The 18,575-nt window shown below is 42.8% G+C and overlaps 3 protein-coding genes across 5 annotated transcripts; 1 reads left to right on the top strand and 2 right to left on the bottom strand.

Moving 5' to 3' along the window:
• Window positions 1-650: 650 nt before the first annotated feature.
• Window positions 651-3,523, bottom strand: plekhj1 (pleckstrin homology domain containing, family J member 1). Its single transcript, XM_020466537.2, has 6 exons — window positions 3,019-3,523; window positions 2,762-2,829; window positions 2,601-2,667; window positions 2,295-2,385; window positions 2,095-2,158; window positions 651-1,994 (listed from the first exon to the last, which is right to left on the bottom strand). The coding sequence occupies exons 1-6, from the start codon at window positions 3,110-3,112 to the stop codon at window positions 1,911-1,913; spliced, it is 468 nt and encodes a 155-aa protein (XP_020322126.1). The 5' UTR covers window positions 3,113-3,523; the 3' UTR covers window positions 651-1,910.
• Window positions 3,524-3,541: 18 nt separating this feature from the next.
• Window positions 3,542-11,445, top strand: sf3a2 (splicing factor 3a, subunit 2). The gene is made up of 8 exons (XM_020466534.2): window positions 3,542-3,825; window positions 4,447-4,730; window positions 9,196-9,242; window positions 9,338-9,447; window positions 9,765-9,814; window positions 10,253-10,393; window positions 10,500-10,568; window positions 10,687-11,445. Exons 2-8 carry the CDS (start codon window positions 4,533-4,535, stop codon window positions 10,996-10,998), a joined length of 927 nt encoding a protein of 308 aa, XP_020322123.1. The 5' UTR covers window positions 3,542-3,825; window positions 4,447-4,532; the 3' UTR covers window positions 10,999-11,445.
• Window positions 11,446-11,552: 107 nt separating this feature from the next.
• LOC109874564 (uncharacterized) lies at window positions 11,553-16,333 on the bottom strand. 3 transcript variants are annotated; one of them, XM_031810088.1, is made up of 6 exons: window positions 16,204-16,333; window positions 14,646-14,724; window positions 13,521-13,646; window positions 13,256-13,390; window positions 12,916-13,079; window positions 11,553-12,365 (listed from the first exon to the last, which is right to left on the bottom strand). In XM_031810088.1, exons 1-6 carry the CDS (start codon window positions 16,234-16,236, stop codon window positions 12,003-12,005), a joined length of 900 nt encoding a protein of 299 aa, XP_031665948.1. In that variant the 5' UTR covers window positions 16,237-16,333; the 3' UTR covers window positions 11,553-12,002. The 3 variants fall into 3 exon arrangements, with proteins under 3 accessions (XP_031665948.1, XP_020322124.1, XP_031665949.1); XM_020466535.2 differs by having other exon boundaries at window positions 12,982-13,079; XM_031810089.1 differs by having other exon boundaries at window positions 14,652-14,724.
• Window positions 16,334-18,575: the final 2,242 nt, after the last annotated feature.

Genomic DNA, 18,575 nt, shown 5'->3' with positions numbered 1-18,575 from the left:
TGTTGGAAGGTGAACCTCTGCCCCAGTCAGAGGTCCTGAGCAGGTTGTCATCAAGGATCTCTGTACTTTGCTCATCTTTCTCTAAATCCTGACTAGTCACTGCCACTGGAAAACATCCCCACAGCATGGTGCTGCCACCACCGTGCTTCACCAGCGGGATGGTGCCAGGGTTCCGCCAGACATGACATTTGGCATTCAGGCCAAAGAGTTCAATCTTGGTTTCAGCAGAGAATCTTTAGCAATCTCCAAGCGGGCTGTCAGTGGCCTTTTACTGAGGAGTAGCTTCCTTCTGGCCACTCTACCATAATGGCAGAAATGGTGGAGTTCCATTTATCCCTTTCCAGCCAGTCCTCCCCAATTAAGGTGTCACCAGCAATATAGCCTTTGCTTGAAATATCAGCTTAAATCTTAGCTTTTTTTATTTGAAGAATAAATCAGGAACATTTGAGACAGTTCTAGTCAGGGACAGGCCACCAGACTCCGGGACTGTCGTTGGAAATCAGGAGCATCCGGTCTCTATGCACTAGACAGAAGTTGTTTGACACAGCGTGAGCAATAGAGCAACTGGTGACAGGGAGACCATTTTTACACTACATTTTGACTTATACATTGATTAAGCTTGGAACAAAACAAGTTCACTCACAAAAAAGTTGAGGTCTTTAAAAGCTGACTTTATTTAAAAAAAATTATAGAACTCATACTTAGTGGTATTGAAGTATGACAGTGAAATTTAAATTGGATTACTTGAAGTAAATGCATAAACAGGCTTTAGGTTAGACCACACACTCAACGTGCCAAAGTAACGCAACAGAAACATTCAACATACATCAAAGCATTGTCATTATTGGAAGGACATTCTGCAAATCCATTGATAGTGTCCCAGAACAGTGCTGCAGTGTTGAGGAAATTGTAGTCTGGAGAAAAGTAACATGCATTGTTACCATTGTAGGATCACTGCTGCTCTATTCCAAGTCAGACTTTGATTGTGGATAAAAGAGTTTGAGGACGACATTGTCAGTTTCACATTTAAATAACAGTAGTCCTCAATTTGAATTAAAGTGTTAGACAAACAGATTAACTGATGTAAAATAGCTTTAAAAGTAGGCAGGTAAGAAGGTAGACGAGTGCAATTCTTAAACTAGTCATGACAAGTATTTGTTACAGAGAGAGACTGTACACAAGTCAAATCCATTCTCTAGACAAACATGTGCAAAAGTATCATGAAAACTAAAAACATTGGTCTAAAGTACAAATAAGATTAGTAATCATAACTAACACCAATAAGATCAACTGTCGTGGAATATTGGTCAAGCTCAAAAGGTATTGCCAATCTGGCTAAACACATGACAGACAAGAACATGAAGTGAAAAAACAAGTGGGTTGGATAAAAGTGCAACCTGCACATCATTTCAGTCTCATTCACTAGGGGGGTTCAAGAAGTCAAAAACCTCTGCACATTCAATGGCTGACAGCTTTACAGTCATCACATTGTACTAAGAATACAACTTCTTACACTAGAAAACCATAGTAAAAAAACATATTTACACATATAGGAAATGAGAATCACACAGCCAGCCAACTCAATGAGTGAAATGACTAAATGTACAGCAGGTGACAGAAGGGTTAAAGTTAATATTGTAGAAAAAAAAGTCCCCAAAAATTCTGCCGGGAATAAAATTGAGTAAAAACTTTGAATATCACTGCAGTAGCCCGTGAAACAGTTATACAGTACGTGGATATAGGAGGCCATATCATTACAACCAACAATTAATCTAAAATATAAGAGGCTTTCCCCATTTACCTAGGTTGGACTCTTGAGCAAGAAAATACCACTATAATATTGAGATGCTAAGGGATGTGGTTGGTGTGATGAGAAGTCCATCATAGGTAGGCGGGGGCTACAGTACATCTTAAATGTCTTTCGGCATGAGCTGTAGGCCACTAGTGACCTGGAAGCGTGTCTCATCTTCAATACCATACTGCTCCAGAGGGTCCTAGGAGAAGGTAATCAGTGTGTATTCAGGTTGTGTAGAGTTACTTTGTTAAGTCTATAATTAGAAGAGACCATCCAGATAACAGGTCCGTCTGTCTTACCTTGCCGGTCAGCCGGTGGATCTCTGTGCGATAGAAGATCAAGTTCTTCCTCATGAACTCATAACTGTAGGACAGATGAAGAACAGAGTGGCAACTAGGATGAGTCATGCAAAAATAGTCACCCACCCTGGTCCTGAAGAGCTTCTGTAGCTGTACCCTCTGCACTAATAGACAAGTGAAATGGGGCAGTCCTATATTACCTGGCCTTGATGATGGAGTCAATCCACTCCTGACACTGCTCCTGGGAGTCACACTCAAACAGGTACTTCCTCTCTGCCTCATCTAGGAAAGCTGAGAGAAGATTGGTTCCTTAGGACAGCAGTTCCCACAATGTTTTTGTACAGTGACTAAAGCTTAAAAAGGACTTTGTTTTTCCTTTTCTTGTTGGGCACTCTAGCAATGTTTATTCCGGATAACTGAATCTGCTAAATTACAAAAAAAGTCAAACAAAAGTGGGTCACAGCCAACCAAACAATGAATGCAGAGGAGATCAGTTTTGGACTCACTGATAGAGAAGGCAAGGCTGTCCTCTCTTTCTACCCGACACTGCTCTAGCAACAAGGCACCCTGAGGCTGTCAAGGAGAGAAAAAAACACACCCACTGTCACTTGCCCAGTCCCCATACAGTCAGAGACAGACATAAGATGGTGGTGGTGACTCTTCCTACCTCCTCCTCATCAGTTCGGAAGTAGAACAGGAAATTAACCACCAGCTTCACCAACCTCCTCTTCACAACTGGCATAACAGATGAGAACAAATGAATGAGCAAACGTCTTCCTGATCATGCCATCAATTTGACATTACAGTAGCCTTCCAATGAATGAGTAACAATTGCTAACCGGCAAGTTAGAGTAGCTAAGATCTAGACTAACGTTAGGTGTTATGGACATCAGTGATGAGTGATCCCACTCGGATTAGTCATACCATCTCCTTTCTTCGGTCCTCGCATGCCAAGTTCCGCCGCCCTCTCAGATGGTTGGCGACTCAACGAAATTAGTTCCTTCTCATTGAAACGCATCCTGAGGCGGTTCACAAATGCAGCACAGGGTTGACCGTTAATTATACAAATCTTTAGTAAGCAACACTCTCAGCTAAAAAGAGCCATGTCCTTATGGCTGAGGGCAACCTAGCCTAGCTTGCTATTCTGTCAAAATGTCAGTGTTGGTAATATACATCGTTACACGCCTCACTGCGGTAGTTTCATGCGGGTAAACTCGTTTCAGCTAGTTCCTCAAGCCGCCTCCTGCTGCTGCTGTCAGAAGAAGTGCACTTACTTTCAACTACTCGCTGCCTAACTAACAAAGCGTCATGAAATGTGTTGATTTGTGGTTGGTTAAACACACTGCGGTCGAAGTGTCCGATATTAGCCTAGCTACGTCCCTAGAAAAAAAAAAAAAACGTGGACACTCCTTTATATGTGACACTTGCTTTCGTAGTATGGTGACTGTGTGAGGACATTTTGTGTTTGGACTGATACGCATTTGAACATTATAGGCTATAAATTGTGGCCAAAGGGATGTCTCAAATTTTAGGGAGGGAAGTAATTAAGATATTTATGTTTTTGTTAATCTAGTTCGTACAGTAAAGCTAAAGAAAGACCGCATTTGACATCGTCAAATTGTGTTTTAAGTACGTTTGTCAATAAAGATATACAAACGTACAAAACTGATGTTCACGCGTGCGCATGAATGTTTAACTTGTGAACAGCGTGATCGAAACGTAAATTAATTGGTGAGTTTTAAAACTAGTAATTATCTGGTAAATGTGATATTAGCTAGGGTATTGTATTTATTTTACGGAATATACGGCAACCAGATATGAAAAGGTGCCCCGTTTTATTCGTTTAAAGTTAAAATCGTCATTATGTTGAGCTACCTTGCCGGTTAGCTCAACAAAGCTACTTTAGCTAACATGCGCACCAAAACACAGTAACGTAGATTAGATGTAACTAATTTGATTTAGTTAATACATGCAGTGCTTTTGATGTAGTAACGTTAAGTTAGCCAATGATGTAGTTATGTTTGCAAATGGATAATGTAACTAGTTAGTATTGGTTAAATAGCTAGCTAGTTAATTAGTCGCACGCTAATCTATTGGCTAGGTAACGTTACGTTGTTTCAGTTGTTCTGCAAATGCATCATATGAATAGATTTTACGTGTTCTCCAATGGTGGAGGTTAGATTGGCAATTGCCAATCACAGCCACAGAGATGGCTAGCTATTTAAGTACTTTCCACCTTCTATGCCACAGTGCAGATTGATTAGATCAATTCCACAACTAATCTTATTTATTTTGCTAGTGTTTGTTACAAACATAACATTGACAATATTCTTCCTGTATGTTTCTCCACAGTCTGAAGACTTATTTTCAGAGTATTTGACCAGCTGCCTAGCAGCAGGAGGAGGTTTGAAGGTGAGTGAATCCATCGCCCCGCAAAGATGGATTTCCAACACAGAGCTGGGGGCAAGACGGGGAGCGGTGGCGTGGCGTCCTCCTCGGAGAGCAACCGGGATAGGCGAGAGCGGCTCCGCCAGCTGGCCCTGGAGACCATCGACATCAACAAGGACCCCTATTTCATGAAGAACCATCTGGGCTCTTATGAGTGTAAGCTGTGTCTGACACTACACAACAATGAGGTAATGAGCTAATTTTAACACACCATAACTCCTCTTTATATGATGATACATTTAGGGTGTCCCCCCCCCCACACAATTTTTTAAAATCCTTAGTTAACCAAGAAGTGGTCTGTTCAATCGATTGGTCAACATTAAAACATGTATTTTTTCCTACACCCTACAGTGAGGGGAAAAAGGTATTTGATCCCCTGCTGATTGTGTACGTTTGCCCACTGACAAAAATGATCAGTCCATAATTTTAATGGTAGGTTTATTTGAACAGTGAGACAGAATAACATCAAAACAATCCAGATAAATGCATGTCAAAAATGTTATGAATTGATTTGCATTTTAATGAGGGAAATAAGTATTTGACCCCTCTGCAAAACGTGACTTAGTACTTGGTGGCAAAACCCTTGTTGGCAATCAGAGGTCAGACGTTTCTTGTAGTTGGCCACCAGGTTTGCACACATCTCAGGAGGGATTTTGTCCCACTCCTCTTTGCAGATCTTCTCCAAGTCATTAAGGTTTCGAGGCTGACGTTTGTTAACTCAAACCTTCAGCTCCCTCCACAGTGGTTATTGAAAGAAAGCAGGAATGATTTTTAAAAATAGGCTACTTTGAGGAACTAAACTCAGCAAAAAAAATAAACGTCCCCTTTTCAGGACCCTGTCTTTCAAAGATAATTTGTAAAAATCCAAATAACATCACAGATCTTCATTGTAAAGGGTTTACACACTGGTTCCCTTGCTTGTTCAATGAGCCATAAACAATTAATGAAGATGCACCTGTGGAATTGTTGTTAAGACACTAACAGCTTACAGATGGTAGGCAATTAAGGTCACAGTTATGAAAACGTAGGACACTAAAGAGGCCTTTCTCCTGACTCTGATCTGAAAAACACCAATAGAAAGTTGCCCAGGGTTCCCTGCTCATCTGCGTGAATGTGCCTTAGGCATGCTGCAAGGAGGCATGAGGACTGCAGATGTGGCCAGGGCAATAAATTGCATTGTCCTTACTGTGAGACGCCTAAGACGGCGCTACAGGACGGACAGCTGACCGTCCTCGCAGTGGCAGACCACGTGTAACAACACCTGCACAGTATCGGTACATCCGAACATCACACCTGTGGGACAGGTACAGGATGGCAACAACAACTGCCCGAGTTACAACTCATCAGTGCTGAGAGAGGCTGGACTGAGGGCTTGTAGGCCTGTTGTAAGTCAGATCCTCAGCAGGCATCACCGGCAACAACGCCACCTATGGGCACAAACCCACCATCGCTGGATCAGACAGGACTGGCAAAAAGTGCTCTTTACTGACAAGTCGTGGTTTTGTCTCACCAGGGATGATGGTTGGATTCCCGTTTATCGTCGAAGGAATGAGCGTTACACCGAGGCCTATACTCTGGAGCAGGATCTATTTAAAAATTTTTTTTTTAAGGTGGAGAGTTGGCCATGGTCTGGGGCGGTGTGTCACAGCATCATCGGACTGAGCTTGTTGTCATTGCAGACGCTGTGAGTTACAGGGAAGACATCCTCCTCCCTCATGTGGTACATTTCCTGCAGGCTCCTCCTGACATGACCCTCCAGCATGACAATGCCACCAGGCATACTGCTCGTTCTTTGTGTAATTTCCTGCAAGACAGGAATGTCAATGTTCTGCCATGGCCAGCGAAGATCCCAGATCTCAATCCTATTGAGCACCTCTGGGACCTGTTGGATCAGAGGGTGAGGACTAGGGCCATTCCCCTCAGAAATGTCCGGGAACTTGCAGGTGCCTTGGTGGAAGAGGGGGGTAACATCTCACAGCAAGAACTGACAAATCTGGTGCAGTCCATGAGGAGGAGATGCACTGCAGTATATAATGCTGCTGGCGTCCACACCAGATTCTGACTGTTACTTTTAATTATGACCCCCCCCCCCCATTGAGGGACATATTATTCCATTTCTGTTAGTCACATGTCTGTGGAACTTGTTCAGTTTGTCTCAGTTGTTGAATCTTGTTATGTTCATACAAATATTTACACATGTTAAGTTTGCCGAAAATAAACGCAGTTGACAGCGAGAGGACGTTTTTTTGATGTTGCTGAGTTAAATGTCAATGGATGTAAAAACAGACTTAGTTTACCTTGCTGTTTGAGGTGAAGAAAAAATTACTTTGAGAAGTTTCAGTGGTGGTGAGTTAAGAAAATCAGAAATACTGTCAGATCCCCAAATGGGCACATTTATAGGCCTACATTTGCATGCAGGCCAGGTAGCCTAGGCCTAATTCTTTGCATAATCAGATTTGTGTCCTTACTCAACATTGACAGGAGCCAAAACTTGTTTCAGACAAGTGTAGCCTAGGTTGTGCAGTCTACAAACAATGTGTCCACTCCGACCATGAGAACGCTAAAATACTGTAATAATATATTGAGTGCATTAACATAAATGAACTTATCCAAACATTGTGGACTAGAAATGATGGTAATTACCGATACATTTACAACTGGTAATACTGTTGTGCCATCCCCGTGTCCTCCGCAATGGATTAGTCCACTGAGACAGTCATGGATGACAGGTCAAAAGTTTGGACACATCTACTCATTCAAGGGTTTCTCTTTATTTTTACTATTTTCTACATTGTAGAATAACAGTGAAGACATCAAAACGATGAAATAACACATGTAATCATATAGTAACCAAAAAGTGTTAAACAAATCAAAATATATTTTAGATTCATCAATGTAGCTACTCTTTGCATTGAGGACAGCTTTACACACTCTTGGCATTCTCTCAACCAGCTTCACCTGGAATGCTTTTACAATAGTCTTGAAGGAGTTGATACATATGCTGAGCACTTGATGGCTTATTTTCCTTCACTCTGCGGTCTAACTTATCCCAAACCATCTCAATTGGGTTGAGGTCGGGTGATTGTGGAGGCCAGGTCATCTGATGCAGCACTCCATCACTCTCCTTCCTGGTTAAATATACCTTACACAGCCTGAAGGTGTGTTGGGTCATTGTCCTGTTGAAAAACAAATGATAGTCCCACTAAGCGCAAACCAGATGTGATGGCGTATCACTACAGAATGCTGTGGTAGCCATGCTGGTTAAGTGTACCTTGAATTCTAAATAAATCACAGACGGTGTCACCAGCAAAGCACCATCACACCATCACACCACCTCCTCTATGCTTCACGGTGGGAACCACACGTGGAGATCATCCGTTCACCTACTGTTACGTACGCCTCTTGGAGGGAACGCAACACCCTGCTACATCTCAACTCCCCTTGGAGTGAAAAAGTATGTGATTGTTGGTGCGGGGAAGGACAGAGGCAGAGAGGAATACAGTTTACAGGTAATTTATTATTCCTAAACACGGTATGGTGGGGAAAAGGGGCTGGACGGAACTAAAGAAAGTAAAAGTTAGTCCCCTTACCTGCCTTCCCACAGCTCACCAACTGGTGCGCTAACCAAAATACAGGTGGTGGTCCAGCCAGGTCTTACCTAGTGTGCATAGACAGCGTAAATAGTACAGGTTATGTATGTTATGTAACTCCCTAGAAAGGCCGAAACCTAGAGAGGAACCAGCCACTTCTTCTGGCTCTGCCGGGTGGAGATTATAACAGAACATGGCCAAGATGTTCAAATAATAATAATCACAAGCAGAACAGTTGAAACTGGAGCAGCAGCACGGCCAGGTGGACTGGGGACAGCAAGGATTCATCATGTCAGGTAGTCCTGAGGCATGGTCCTAGGGCTCAGGTCCTGAGAGAGAGATGGTCATTCAAGGTTCTGTCTGTCTGTTCTGGTCTGATCTGGTCTGTGGCCCCATCCGATGACACCCACGGACAGGGCAAAACAGGAAGGATATACATTTCAAAGTTATTAATTTTCCTAAATGTCTTAAAGTAATGGTGGACTGTCGTTTCTCTTTGCTTATTTGAGCTGTTCTTGCCATAATATGGACTTGGTCTATCTTCTGTATACCATGCCTACCATGTCACAACACAACTGATTGGCTCAAATGCATTAAGAAGGAAAGAAATTCCACAAATTAACTTTTAACAAGGCACACCTGTTAGTTGAAATGCATTCCAGGTGCCTACCTCAAGAAGCTGGTTGAGAGAATGCCAAGAGTGAGCAAAGCTGTCATCAAGGCAAAGGGGGTGGCTACTTTGAAGAATCTAAAATATATTGAGATTTGTTTAACACCTTTTTTTGGTCACTACATGATTCCGTATGTGTTTTCATAGTTGTGATGTCTTTACTATTATTTTACCATGTAGAAAAGGGTAAAAATAAAGAAAAACCCTTAAATAGGTGTGTTCAAACTTTTGACTGGTTGGTACTGCATATATATATTTGCAACTGCTCGACTATAAAAATCTTGGTCGACCTACAGACTTTCGACCAAACAACTGACCAGTCGACAAAATGTGGTCAGCCCTAGTTCAAAAGGTTCATTTGAATTCATGATCTTAACTGTTTTCTCATTACAGGGCAGCTATCTGGCCCATACACAGGGAAAGAAGCATCAGACCAATTTGTAAGTACATATCGATTACCACTTAAAAAATATTTATTTAATTGAAGAACTTTGTATATTTGGTGTTGCTCACTTCCCTGTTTTGTTGAATGCAGAGCGAGAAGAGCAGCCAAAGAAGCAAAAGAAGCCCCTGCCCAGCCAGCCCCCGAAAAGGTGAAGGTCGAGGTCAAGAAATTTGTGAAGATTGGTCGACCAGGGTACAAAGGTAGGTTATGTGTTTTGATGTTAGTAAGTCATCAACGATTCAATGACTCCAGAACAATCTGTTATGTACTGTAAGGGTTCTCCCCAGGATTTTCTAACAAGGTGGTGCTGCTGAGTGTGGGTGGGTGTGCAGTGGCCCCAATCTTTGCATTTTTGAATAGTTATAAATGCCATTTTCTGCAATCTAGAGCAAAAATAGTCCTTAAATGATAAAGCTAAAAAAAAATAGTTGGGCAGTCCACAAGGTGGCGCAGTGTCCCTCTTACATTCTTTGGGGAGAATCGTGGAGCTGAACTGATATTATTTCCCTTCCCACAGTAACCAAGCAGAGAGATCCAGAGAGTGGGCAACAGTCTTTACTTTTCCAGGTGAGTCTGAATGAGACATGGACATAATTAACATGGGTCAGATGTTATTGGTCACATACACGTGTTTAGCAGATGTTATTGGTCACATACACGTGTTTAGCAGATGTTATTGGTCACATACACGTGTTTAGCAGATGTTATTGGTCACATACACGTGTTTAGCAGATGTTATTGGTCACATACACGTGTTTAGCAGATGTTATTGGTCACATACACGTGTTTAGCAGATGTTATTGGTCACATACACGTGTTTAGCAGATGTTATTGGTCACATACACGTGTTTAGCAGATGTTATTGGTCACATACACGTGTTTAGCAGATGTTATTGGTCACATACACGTGTTTAGCAGATGTTATTGGTCACATACATTTCAGAACAGTAGAGTCTTAGGACACACTGGTTACCCTGAGTAACTGTCCTTCTCTTCCCTTATCAGATTGATTACCCAGAGATAGCGGAGGGCATAGGGCCCAGGCATCGCTTCATGTCTGCATACGAGCAGCGCATTGAGCCCCCAGACCGTCGTTGGCAGTACCTTCTACTGGCTGCAGAACCATATGAGACCATCGCCTTCAAGGTGTGTGTGTCTTCATTTGGACCTAAGGGAATCCCCAATCACTCCAATTTGTCTTTGCCTCGTACTGACAAATCATACCTGTTTTGTATGTTCTGTATTTCTGCAGGTGCCAAGCAGAGAGATTGATAAAGCTGAGAGTCGGTTCTGGACCCACTGGAACAAAGATACAAAGCAGGTTTGGTACTGGTGCTGACAGTCCCATAGATGGTTGTATCTTTCGAAGGATATTTGAGTATTAATAGAATCCTGAACTGAATGTACACGTCATTTAATCCCCCCCAATATCTTTCCAGTTTTTCCTCCAATTCCACTTCAAGATGGAGAAATCTCTCGCTCCACCCAGCGGACCCGTACCCCCGATGGGTGTAAAGCGCCCCCCTCCGCTGATGAGTGGGATAGGTCCTCGGCCCCCCAATGAGGCCATGCCCCCTCCACCCCCAGGGGGGATGCATATGCCACCCTTGCCCCCTGGTGCCCCTGGCCCTCCTCAGATGCACCACCATCATCAGATGCAACACGGTGGCCCCGGGATGGGCATGCCACCCCTGATGAGACCCCCGCTCCCTTCTGACAGTCATGGAGGAATGCCCCATCAAAACAACTGATTGTGTCTGCCTATCGTTTGGTTGCTATTACACTACAGTGCCCCTTCGTTGGACTGTGTCAAGTGTACTGTTTCAATGTACACTTTCTAAACTGGATGACACGTTGTTTATCCACATGCTTTTTTACCACCAGACCATATTCATTAGGTTTTGTACACAGTCGCCAAGGGAATTTTGTCATACTGAAATATTGTCTCTGGCAGCATCTACACTCTGGGTACTACTCTGAATTAAGCAGTGTACATGTCATGGTCATGCATTCTAAGTATTCTGCTAGTGTGGATATTGTAAGGTGGTCATTGTTTTGTGAGCTCTGTAATAGCACCAGTATGACTAGATTCCTCTGTATTGTAGATGTTGAGCCCTCTGAATTAAACAACATCTTTGACAATCCACAATTCCTTTTTAAATATACTTTTTTTTATAATAAAGAATGTGGAAAAGTGAGTTGTGTCTTATGATATTACTCTGTGCTTGGCTGGAAACAAAATGTGTTTAGCTACAAAGACAATATATGCTTGTGGAATAATACAATACTTATTTGTTTCTCAGAGTACACAGGGAAAGCTTTATTGATGTGTCCAATGCTTTGTGATGGAGTTAAGGTAGCAGAAATGAGATGTTACAATTTTTTTTTTTTTTTCAAGTACAGTATTTACAGTGTTAGTAAAAAAATGACATCAATTGCCCAGGCAGTCTGAAACATCCAGCATTGCTATAAAGAGGCCCCAGTTGAGCAGTTATTTTACAATAGCACCCTTACAATTAATCAATTAAGTCTCATCTTTACAATACAAACCACATCATTCAATATTTTAAGCAAGAAGTACGTGGCAGACTAAGAACTGGTTTTCTCTCCTGACTGGCACTTGTAATGGCTGCCAATGAGCCAACAGCATGTATTAGTTGTAAGTGATGTGGCCTCATTATACAATTTACAAATGGCGAACTAGATCTATCATACTCCTTTACTAAATATTTAATCAGACAGCGTGGTGTTTGCCTTAAGATTTGCTGGCTTTTGATTTCATAACCTTTTGTAGCTTCTTGGGTTTTACCTCATCTTCCCCTTTTATTTCCTCATCCATTTTTTCCACATCTCCCAGCTTGGCCTGTTTTCCCTTTGTCTTTCCCTTAGTTTCTTCATCCCTCTCTCTCTTGGCCCTCTTATCTTTTGTCTTCCCCTCTCTGCCTTTTACAAGTTTTCTCTCTGGTGTTCCATTGCCTCTCAGGCCCTTCAGCGACCTCTCTCGAACCCTTTTCTTCACTCGACCTTGTTTGGTTTCCTCTTCATCAGCTTCTTCTTCATTATCGTCATCAATGTCAGGTAACCACCAGAAGAGCACCTCATACAGAGATGTCTTTGGCTGCAGAAACAGGAAATGGTCATAAGCAAACACAGAAGTGCAGAACCTCTTTGGAAAAAGGTACTGCATGCTAACTTTAACACTGCATGAGTATGTACTTTATACTCATAAAACAACATACTATTTGAAAATGCTGTGGTGTTTGTGTTAATATCTCGCTAGTTATCAAACTTAAGAATCTGATTTGGGAAAATTGTCCAGGTAAAGCGGTCAATCAAATCAGAGACATTCGTAGGGCACTATCTGTCTGGTGTCCCATTCTGCCAGCTATGCATTCTGAGGTAGAAATGGATGGAATTGTTGTGGTCCCATACACGTTTTCAGTGAATGTGTATTTCAAGCACGATTCAACTTAAGCCTGTTGTATGGAAGTGTGAGATTCCATACACACACATGCAGCTAAAATCTATATACTTATCCATATTTTAATGGATTGTCCAGCTAACCGTCAGTGACGGTAGTAGCTGATCTGCAAAGTGCAGATGAAAACCAGCACACACTGCAGGCTTTTATGAGTGCTGCTTAGCATCAAATCTCCTGTAATCCATACCATGTCGGGAATGAGGTTTCTGAGCCCAGAGAGACGGGAGAGTATTTTGTATGTCTGTACCACTACCTCCTGTGGTTGGACTTTGTGTCTCAGCGCAGAGCGCCTCACAGTCAGTGCAATGTCATACTCCTCTTCCTCCACACCCCGTCCACCTTTTATGGTTTCTATAGGATGACAGGACAATCACATCCGTCATGGAAATCACTTTAATCATTAATGACAAAGTACTTTTTTTATTCCCAGCACCTCAGAGGTGTGCCAGTTCTCCTAAGGAAAGAGATGATTTACTGTATACAGTATACTGTATGTAGTGGGGTGTGGGTTACACTTGTCTACTTGCCGTGTAGTTTCTGAAAGACAGTGCTGAACAGCAGGATGGTGATGGCTATGAACAGACAGCGGTTGAGGGTGACCCCTTCCCAGGGTGTCTCTATCTGGCTCAAGTTCTGGAGAGACATAGCTTTTCGCAGAGACACTGAGATACACAGAGAAGAAGAGAAACAAAGACAGGGGTTATAATAGCATAAATCAGGTGTCTTTGACTGACAAGTTTTTGAGAGATAAAGAGAGAGAGTTTGGAGAGAGAGAAAGAGAGGTGGGCTCACTGCTTCTGGCAGGGAGACTGGGTTCTCTGGGCATCATCTTCGGGACTTGCTGCCTAACTGGAGGTTCCTGTTGAGAAGGCATTGTCCTCTCCTGGAGGGTCCGCCTTCTCTCCTGAGTGTACATTTCTGCAGAGAAACAGATCAGTGTTAGCCAGGGGGATACTCATTAGGTTGACCACCACCATAATATAGTACATCCATTGGGAGCAGGCAAGGACATGGTGTTGGTGGTGTATACTCTAACGGCTAGTGGTGCAGAACGGGTGAGTAGAGTGTGAGAGAAATGAGATGGGGGAGAGAGAAAATATATACTCGGTTGTAACTAGAGGATAGGGGCTTTGCTAGTTAAAGCTCCCCAGTAAGGCTGTGTGAGGTGAATTCACGCCGTGGTGCTCTTAGGACCAGATATCATGTTACAATGACGTGGTAACTATGTAGAGGAATGCTGCTACCACCAGCCTGCACCACTCACATGTTATTAGACCGCAGTGTTCTGAAATAGGGACCCTAACGGTTTTAGTATACTTGGTGTAAAGACTTCTTGACCCCAACGATAACCTTAAAAGATAAGATAATGGTATATACACTCAGTTTATTAGATACACTCATTGAAGCAGCATATTCTAACGTTCAATATAACAGTAACTGAATGCCTTGATGCCCATCTGCCTGCTTTATATAGCAAGCCACGTGACTCACTGTCTGTAGCACCGAACCATTTACGTGAATGGGGGGTACCTAATAAACTGGGTCACACAGCTGGTAAAGGAGACAAGGCTTGGTTGTGTTTCATGGTCCAGTGGTACTTGGAATAAGGTCTATATTTACTTCAATCTTTGATTGATTGTCTGCCACAGAGACTGAAACAGTGTCTGACTCACGCTCTTTGTTGTGGTCAGTGAGCTTCAGTTGAGTCAGTGGTCACTGTGTGTGTGTGTGTGTGTGTGTGTGTGTGTGTGTGTGTGTGTGTGTGTGTGTGTGTGTGTGTGTGTGTGTGTGTGTGTGTGTGTGTGTGTGTGTGTGTGTGTGTGTGTGTGTGTGTGTGTGTGTGTGTGTGTGTGTGTGTGTGTGTGTGTGTGTGTGTGTGTGTGTGTGTGTGCGTGCGTGCGTGTGTGTGTTCCTTACCTTTACCTGGTCTGTGGACAGGCTTCTGTGGTGGAGGTTCTGGTCTGGCTAACTCCTCAAACTCTTCTCCATCCCTGCCCTGAGAGAGAAAGAGGAAACAGAGGGGGAGAATTGAGGGAAAGGGTAAGAGGCGAGAAGAGATTTATAGGATTGTCACAGTTAATTATGTTACAATTATTTTTCCTGAGACACCGACAGTATATAGGGGGTAGAAACAAGACACAGACTTCATATTGTCAATGCATTTGGTCAGAGCATACCTATGGATTAGTTGCTATTTTTAGATGGGAGTTTTTTGCTTGCTGTCGATATAGACGTGTAAATGAAATGAATGATGACTGGATAATTATACATTGAGTATACCAAACATTAAGAACACCTTCCTAATATTGAGTTGCAAACCCCCCCCCCCCTTTTCCCCTCAGAACAGCTTAAATTCGTCAGGGCATGAACTCTACAAGGTGTCAAAAGCGTTCCACAGGGATGCTGACCCATGTTGATTCCAGTGCTTCCCACAGTTGTGTCAAGTTGGCTCGATTTCCTTTGGGTGGTGGACCATTCTTGATACACACAGGAAACTGTTGAGTGTGAAAAACCTAGCAGCGTTGCAGTTCTTGACACAAATCGGTGCACCTGGCACCTACTAGCATACCCTGTTCAAAGGCAGTTCAATCTTTTGTCTTGACCATTCACCCTTTGAATCCCACATATACACAATCCATGTCTCAATTGTTTCAAGGCTAAAAACTCCTTCTTTAACCTGTCTCCTCCCTTTCATCTACACTGATTGAAGTGGATTTAACAAGTGACATCACTAAGGGATCATAGCTTTCACCTGGATTCACCTGGTCAGTCTATGTCATGGAACTAACAGGTCTTAATGTTTTTTATAAACTGGGTGGTTCGAGCCCTGAATGCTAATTGGCTGACAGCCGTGGTATATCAGACCGTATACCACGGGTATGACAAACATGTCTTTTTACTGCCCTAATTACATTGGTAACCAGTTTATAATAGTAATAAGGAACGGCTAAGGGCTGTGTCCAGACACTCCGCAACGCGCCGTGCCTAAGAACAAGCCCTTAACCGTGGTATGTTGGCCATATACCACACCCCCTCTTGCCTTATTGCTTAAGTATCCTCAGTGTATAATCAGTCATTACAATAGAATATACTGTGTAAGTATAACCAACACATATGTAACAGACCTTAGTAAAGCAACAACAAACAACAAACAACAAACAACAAAGGCGTTAGGCGTCAAGGCAACCTCTCCAGCACTTGAGTAACTTCAGGCCCAGTCTACTAACCTAAATTATTACATTATAATCCACTGAAGCCATAGTTGAGGATATTACATTTCTGATTGAACCTTGAACTGACTGATCTTATAACAGTCCTAAAAATAGTGATGAGTCGACACTATAGAGAAACAGACACACAAACAGGCATGGATAGTTGCAGAGGATGCTATGATGTTCCAGCTGGGATAGCAGCTTGTCTCCCCAACCGTATGGCCTGACACCTAACCCTTGACCTCAGACGGAGTGCGTCTTACCTTGTTCGACATGAGGGGTGCCTCAGAAAACATCAAGGACCTTTGTCAATGAGCAGTTGTCCTGGAGCGGGGCCGGGGTGGTGGCAGAGACACCCTCTGTGTGGAGGGTGACAGCCAAGCACAGCTGCAGCATTGAGAATGAAAAAACAAAAAGCATTGAGTGTCAGCCAGAGGGGTTGAACGATGCTGGGTGGACTACATGCCAGCTGCCAGATCCAGAGATAGAGGTATGGGGAGGGAGAATGAGGGATGGGGGAGAGCAAGGGTTATGCTAAATCAGGAATGGCCACTTCTGATGCTGCAGGGCTGCTTTGTATAAAGGCTTGTTCTAGACCAGCATGAACCCATGTTCAATTATTGTCAATTATTCAATTATTTGTCAATGAAATTACCCATGGCTGCTTAGAATATGACATTGATATTGTGGGTCAATATGAAACGCAGACATGTATTGTTTTTTCCATTATGCTTTATGGGCGACAACTGTAATGTTCATTGTTTCTGTACCATATGAGGATGTACTTTACAGAATTGACCACCAGGGTGCGGTACAAGGCAAGAGGTAGAGGCCAAACCAAGTCATGGCTGGGGCTGGGACATGTGGTTGAAGTATTCTGTGTGTCTCATTAATCAGTGTTACCTAAGAGAGAGAATAGGGTCCTTTCAACAGACATTTCAATATGATTAGATATACTATTGTGTGTCCTTTGTGATAGCAGATAGTGTACTAAATTCAAGAGAAATGGGAAAATGCAGAAGAATGGGTTAGGGTTGGAGACAGAGTGTTGGAGGGGCTGGGTGTGCAGGGAGCAAATAGCTGGGAAGCAGGATTAGCTAGTGGGGAGGAAAGATGAGTCATCATGTCATTGTTAGTGCCAGGGTTAGCCTTCCTGGTACTGCACGCGATCCGGACGGTGCCCGTCAGTGGTCACCCGCTATCGACCTCGCCCATGGGTACAGGATCTGTGGCACAAATGACACCATATTCCCCAGAAAGGGTACTACTTTTACATTGACCATTAAAATCCTATTCCTCATACAGTGCACTACTACTGTTGACTATTGATCAGAGTCTGCATAGTAGTGCAGTGCAATGGGAGTCACTGTCAGAGCTGGCTATTTGCCCCCTGGGAAGGACATTTTACAGTAAGACTGGTTAAATGACCCTGCGATTCTACACCAGGCGCTATCTGTATATGTATAGCATACATTATCTACCATATATGTATAATATACATTATCTACCACATACAGTTGAAGTCGGAAGTTTACATACACCAAATACATTTCAACTCAGTTTTTCACAATTCCTGACATTTAATCCAAGTAAAAATTCCCTGTCTTAGGTCAGTTAGGATCACCACTTTATTTTAAGAATGTGAAATGTCAGAATAATAGTAGAGACTGATTTATTTCAGTTTGTATTTCTTTCATCACATTCTCAGTGGGTCAGAAGTTTACATACACTCAATTAGTATTTGGTAGCATTGCCTTTAAATTGTTTAACTTGGGTTAAATGTTTCGGGTATCCTTCCACAAGCTTCCCACAATAAGTTGGGTGAATTTTAGCCCATTCCTCCTGACAGAGCTGGTGTAACGGAGTCAGGTTTGTAGGCCTCATTGCTCGCACACACTTTTTCAGTTCTGCCCACAAATTTTCAATCGGATGCAGGTCAGGGCTTTGTGATGGATTTGTTGTCCTTAAGCTATTTTGCAACAACTTTGGAAGTATGCTTGGGGTCATTGTCCGTTTGGAAGACCCATTTGCGACCAAGCTTTAACTTCCTGACTGATGTCTTGAGATGTTGCTTCAATATATCTACATAATTTTCCAGCCTCATGATGCCATCTATTTTGTGAAGTGCACCAGTCCCTCCTGCAGCAAAGCACTACCACAACATGATGGTGCCACCTCAGTGCTTCATGGTTGGAATGGTGTTCTTTGGCTTGCAAGCCTCCCACATTCTCCTCCAAACATAACGATGGTCATTATTGTCAAACAGTTCTATTTTTGTTTCAACAGACCAGAGGACATTTCTCCAAAAAGTACGATCTGTGTCCCCATGTGCAGTTGCAAACCGTAGTCTGGCTTTTTTATGGCGGTTTTGGAGCAGTGGCTTCTTCCTTGCTGAGCTGCCTTTCAGGTTATGTCGATATAGGTCTCGTTTTACTGTAGATATAAATACTTTTATACCTGTTTCCTCCAGCATCTTCACAAGGTCCTTTGATGTTGTTCTGGGATTTGCACTTTTCGCACCAAAGTACGTTCATCTCTTGGAGACAGAACGCGTCTCCTTCCTGAGCAGTATGATGGCTGTGTGGTCCCATGGTGTTTATACTTGCATACTTTTGTTTGTACAGATGAACGTGGT

Source organism: Oncorhynchus kisutch, linkage group LG30 (assembly GCF_002021735.2).
Source record: "Oncorhynchus kisutch isolate 150728-3 linkage group LG30, Okis_V2, whole genome shotgun sequence".
Lineage (NCBI taxonomy): Eukaryota > Metazoa > Chordata > Actinopteri > Salmoniformes > Salmonidae > Oncorhynchus > Oncorhynchus kisutch.
Note: the sequence above shows the minus strand (reverse complement) of the source record. Positions and strands in the feature narration are given on the sequence as shown.

What these genes read in the sequence shown, in the direction of transcription:
- plekhj1 (XM_020466537.2), bottom strand. Translation starts at nt 3,112, where the DNA reads ATGCGTTTCAATGAGAAGGAACTAATTTCGTTGAGTCGCCAACCATCT. An exon ending in AGGACCGAAGAAAGGAGATG is followed by an intron (nt 2,830 to 3,018) that starts GTATGACTAATC and finishes CTGTTATGCCAG; the next exon opens with TTGTGAAGAGGAGGTTGGTG. An exon ending in TCCACCGGCTGACCGGCAAG is followed by an intron (nt 1,995 to 2,094) that starts GTAAGACAGACG and finishes ACCTTCTCCTAG; the next exon opens with GACCCTCTGGAGCAGTATGG.
- sf3a2 (XM_020466534.2), top strand. Translation starts at nt 4,533, where the DNA reads ATGGATTTCCAACACAGAGCTGGGGGCAAGACGGGGAGCGGTGGCGTG. An exon ending in AAGAAGCATCAGACCAATTT is followed by an intron (nt 9,243 to 9,337) that starts GTAAGTACATAT and finishes TGTTGAATGCAG; the next exon opens with AGCGAGAAGAGCAGCCAAAG. An exon ending in TGGTCGACCAGGGTACAAAG is followed by an intron (nt 9,448 to 9,764) that starts GTAGGTTATGTG and finishes CCCTTCCCACAG; the next exon opens with TAACCAAGCAGAGAGATCCA.
- LOC109874564 (XM_031810088.1), bottom strand. Translation starts at nt 16,236, where the DNA reads ATGTTTTCTGAGGCACCCCTCATGTCGAACAAG. An exon ending in TGTCCACAGACCAGGTAAAG is followed by an intron (nt 13,647 to 14,645) that starts GTAAGGAACACA and finishes GTTTCTCTGCAG; the next exon opens with AAATGTACACTCAGGAGAGA. An exon ending in CAGTCTCCCTGCCAGAAGCA is followed by an intron (nt 13,391 to 13,520) that starts GTGAGCCCACCT and finishes TGTGTATCTCAG; the next exon opens with TGTCTCTGCGAAAAGCTATG.